At 36.2% G+C, this 5026-nt stretch overlaps 1 protein-coding gene across 1 annotated transcript; it reads left to right on the forward strand.

The window, feature by feature from the left end:
• The first annotated feature begins 3994 nt into the window (after positions 1-3994).
• On the forward strand, positions 3995-4552 carry LOC120272006 (secreted RxLR effector protein 161-like). Its single transcript, XM_039278712.1, has one exon. It carries the CDS (start codon positions 3995-3997, stop codon positions 4550-4552), a length of 558 nt encoding a protein of 185 aa, XP_039134646.1.
• The last annotated feature ends 474 nt before the right edge of the window (positions 4553-5026 follow it).

Genomic DNA, 5026 nt, shown 5'->3' on the forward strand with positions numbered 1-5026 from the left:
TGTATGAATAATTCATACCATTTAATTATAATTTTGTATAATTAATTATTAAACATTGAATTTGTTTATGTATATGGTTGATATGTCATGTGATCAAATGAATTTTGTTAAATTATGGAATAGCCACAATGTTCATGATTTCATTATTGTAGAAATTACACATTATGAGTGTGATGGATCACATCTAGAGTTAATTGGCATAAATTGTAATTAATTATGATTGATATAATAATTTTGTCCCACATGGATTTTTATTATATTTATTATAATTAATTGGGATAAAAATAATGAATAATTTTTATTACTTAAGTAGCCGCGGTGTTAAGTAATTTTAATTATTTATTAGTTTTTATCAGGTGTGAGATTGTGATTAATTATGTTTAATGTAATGATTTTTGCCCCCAGAGGGATTTTTATTATATTTATGTAATTAATCGAGGGATGAAATAATGGTTAATTTTTATTTCTTAAGTCGCCCACATGTATTAAGGAATTGTAATTATCCATTAGTTTTATCAATGGTTATGAATCTATTTTGTTTTTATATTCTTGCCCACAGGCAGATTGTGATAACAAATTGGTTCATATTTTTCCTTTTGGTATGGTTTGCATTGGTAAGCATACCAACTTGTTTTATTGCCTTGAATATTATGATTGATATGTATGTTATTTATTATTTGTAGCTACTGTCAATCGGATACTTTTGATGAAAAGTGTCATGTTCCCATGTTATGGGGTGATAATTATAAAGATTGGAAGAGTTAATTCTCCTCCGGTTAGGATGCATAGTTTTTGACTGCATGCTATAAGGAAGGATGAGACCATCTATGCCCTGACGAGACAATAGCACTCACAGTGCGAGTGCCTTGTATGAGCGAGTGGGAGCAATCTAATCGCTTGAGCATGATGTACATTAAGACACGTATATACCCTGTAGTATCCAGTGGTTCAATCGAGTTATTGCAAATGTAAGGAGATTTGCTTTGAAGAGCAGATTGACTGATCAATTTGAATCTTCGGATAAGAGCTCTGCTAGCATCTCATGACCAAATTATTATCCATGAAGCTCACAGAGTGTTAAAGGTGTGCGAGGAGCATATCATGAGGATAAGAGACTTAGCGGCTCAACAAGGCTTTAGAACAAACGCGATTTTTAGAGCAGCTTACCTTGTGCACTTTTATCTTGCACTCTCTTCCACATCGATTAGTCGCAGCTTTTCAAAATCTTGTATACACACATAAAGATAAATGGTCTATTAATGAGCTTTTGACCATGTGTGTTTCAAAGAGGAGGAAGGTTGCTATTAGAAAAGAGTGAAAGTGCACATATGGCTACTCGAGGTAAGAAGAGAGGACGAACCAATCTGAAAAAGGATAAAGACAAATCACCGTTCGGATCGAGAAGGTGTCCAAGTGCTTCTTTTGTGAAGAAGAAGGGACGTGGAGGAAGGATTGTCCGAAACTCAAGATTCATCTTGAGAAGAAAGATCTTGAAATTTCTTTTTGTTTGTTATGAATCTAATATGGTTGATGTTTGTCATAACACTTGGTGGATTGATTCAGTACTACAATCCATATTTCTAATACCTATGCGGGGCTTCTTAAGCCGAAGGATACCCCGACAAAAGAGTGAGCAGTTTATTTATTCGAGGGAATAAGATTAGTTTCACATGTGGAGAAGCGATCGGGACATGCAGATTAGTTTTAGATTCAGGCTTTGTTCTAAATTTGGAAAACACCTTTTATATTCCTAGTTTTTCTAGAAATTTAATTTCAGTTTCACAACTTGTACCATTAGAATATTCCTTTAAGTTTTTATGAAAACATATTTTTCGTTTGTTTTATAATTCTTCTCTTGTTGGGAATGGTGCATTGATGTGATGGTCTTTTTGAGTTTAGTTTACAAAGTAATGTTTCTTATAATGTGTTGCATGATCAAGTAAATGTTGGTATTAAGCGTGAGTGTTTTGAATGATAAATCTTCTATGTTATGGCACGGGAGATTAGGGACATATCTCCATAAGAGAATTGAGAAGTTGGTGAATGATAGAATCCTTGACTCTCTTGATTTTACCAACTTTCAAACTTGTGTGGATTGCATAAAAGGGCAAGCAAACAACAAATCTAAGAAAGGTGCTAGGAAGAGTTCATGCTTATTAGTGATCATACATACAAACATTTGTAGTCGAGGAGATGGACTCGTGCATGCCGAGATACTTCATCTCTTTCATGTGATGATTATTCGCACGCTTTATGTATCTCTACTTCCTTGATAATAAGAGTGAAGCATTAGATGCTTTTCAAGATCTTTTAAAAGCTGAAGTGGAGGAAACAATGCGAGTAAGCAAATAAAAGATCGTGAGATCGAGATAGAGGTGGAGAATATTATGGTAGGTACACGGAGGATGGACAAGCACCGGAGTCCATTCTGCAGGGGATTTTCTAGAAGAGCATGGTATTGTGTCGCAATATACTATGCCTAGCTCAGCGAGATCAAAATGAGTGTGGTGAAAGAAAAAACCGCACTTTAATGGATATGGTTAGGAGTATGCTTAGCAACTCAAACTTCCTCGATCTATGTGGACTGAGGCTCTTAAAACATCAGCGTATATATTAAAGCGTGTTTCGGAGCCAAGGAGTTTCTAAAACTCCATTTGAATTATTCAAAGGTTGAAAACCGAGTTTGCAACATATGCGTGTTTGGGGTTGTCCAGCTGAAATAAGAGTGTTTAATCCACATGAGGAAAGTTGGACCCAAGGACTGTTAGCGGTTATTTCATTGGTTATGCCGAAAGGTCCAAGGGTTATAGGTTTTATTGTCCATCATATATAACTCGAATTGTGCAATCAAGAAATGCCAAGTTTCTTGAGAATGACTTGATTAGTGGGAGTGATCAACTTCTAGACTTTGGTCTTCAAGAAGATCATGAAGAAACTCCGGACACTAATCAAAGATTGATTGTTTCACATATGACAACCATCAAGATTTGGGAGACATTGAAATGACAATCATGGAAGAACCACATCCTATGATCTAGTTGATCAAGTCCCACAACATCAATTTGAAGTTATTGAGCAACAACTTCATCAAAGAAGATAATGATGTGGCATTAAGAAGGTCAACTAGAATTAAGAAATCGGCAATATCTAGTGATTATGTTGTGTATTTACAAGAATCTGACTATGATTTTGGAGCCACCGATGACCCTGAAACGTTTTCACAAGCTATTAGTTGTAGTAATTCTAAGTTGTGGTATGATGCTATGAAGGATGAGATGGAATCCATGGCACATAATGGTGTTTGGGATCTAGTCAAGTAGCCTGAAGGGGCAAAAGCCATTGGGTGTAAGTGGGTCTACAAGACAAAGAAAGACTCGCTTGGCAACATTGAGCGTTACAAGGCTAGATTGGTTACTAAAGGATTTACTCAGAAAGAGGGCATCGGCTATAATGAGACTTTTTCTCCAGTTTCGAAAAAGGACTCGTTTCATATTATAATGGCATTAGTTGCTCATTTTTACATCAGATAGATGTAAAAACGGCTTTCCTTAATGGAGATCTAGATGAAAAGGTGTTTATGAAACAACCTGAAGGATTCTTCTCTAGTAAAGGTGAAAGCTTGGTTTGCAAGCTTAGAAATCCATATATGGATTTGAAACAAGCATCTAGCGATTGGTATTTTGAAGTTCCATGATGTTGTCTCATCATTCGGGTTTTGTTGAGAACATTAAGGATCAATGCATATACTATAAAGAGGCAGGTGGGAGTAAGTTTTGCTTTTTAGTCCTATATGTTGATGATATTTGCTTGCAACCAATGATAAGAGTATGTTGCATGAGGGTGAAAGCGATTTCTCTCTAAGAATTTTTGATATGAAAGATATGGGCGAGGGCATCTTATGTCATTGGCATTAAGATACATAGAAGCAGATCCATGGTGTTTTGGGTTTTGTCTCGGGGAAGCCTATGTTAATAAAATTCTTGAGAGATTCCGGATGGAAAATTGTTCACCTAGTGTTGCACCTATTATGAGAGGTGACAAGTTTAATTTGGACCAGTGTCCTAAAAATAACTTGGAAAAGGAACAGATGGAAAACATCCCGTATGCTTCAGCCGTTAGAAGTCTTATGTATGCTTTCGGTGCATGTCGAGACCCAGGACATTATATATCTTTGTGGGGATGTTTGGAAGATATCAAAGTAATCCAGGGATTTACCTTTGGAAAACTGCAAAAAGTAATAAAGTACCTTGAGGGTACAAAGGAGTACAAGCTTACATACAGAAGATCAGATAACTTGGAGGTCATTAGATACTCGGATTCAGATTATGTTGGCTGTCTTGACTCTCGGAGATCGGCATCCGGTTACATTTTCATGTTGGCGGTGGTGCTATCCATGGAGGAGTGCAAAGCAGGACTTTGGTTTGCTACTTCCACTATAGAAGCCGGGTTTGTTTCATGTTTTGAGGGAGTTCGAGTATTTGGTTGGGGAGTTTCATACTCGGGGCTTAGAATCAGTGATTCTATATCTAAAGCCATTAAGGATGTATTGTGATAATTACTGCTTGTGTTTTTCTCTAAGAATAATAAGAGTGGTAGTCGGAAGTAAACACATCGACATCAAGTATTTGGCACTAAAGGAGCAGCGTGAATGCGGTGAAGTAACCATTCGACACATTAGCACGAGTTGATGATTGCGGATCCTTTGACAAAAGGAATCGCGCCCGAAGTTGTTTAGAGATCATGTTGAACATATGGGACTTGGTTCTTCTCTATGAACAATTAGTATCACTTTAGTATTGAACTCTTAAACATTTATTTATTTATTTACTTGTCTTCTCTTTAAGCGTATCGTTAAGTTTGAGAATGACAATTATTAAGTTTATGCATTATTATTTTTGCGTGTGTTGGACCCGAATAAGCATCAGCTATTCATTATGATAAAATGTCATATATAGGGTTTTGCATTAAAGAGAAGATTGCATCGTAATGCATGGAAGGTAATACTCGGTTATAATGATGACTTACC

This window comes from Dioscorea cayenensis, chromosome 2 (genome assembly GCF_009730915.1).
Source record: "Dioscorea cayenensis subsp. rotundata cultivar TDr96_F1 chromosome 2, TDr96_F1_v2_PseudoChromosome.rev07_lg8_w22 25.fasta, whole genome shotgun sequence".
NCBI lineage: Eukaryota > Viridiplantae > Streptophyta > Magnoliopsida > Dioscoreales > Dioscoreaceae > Dioscorea > Dioscorea cayenensis.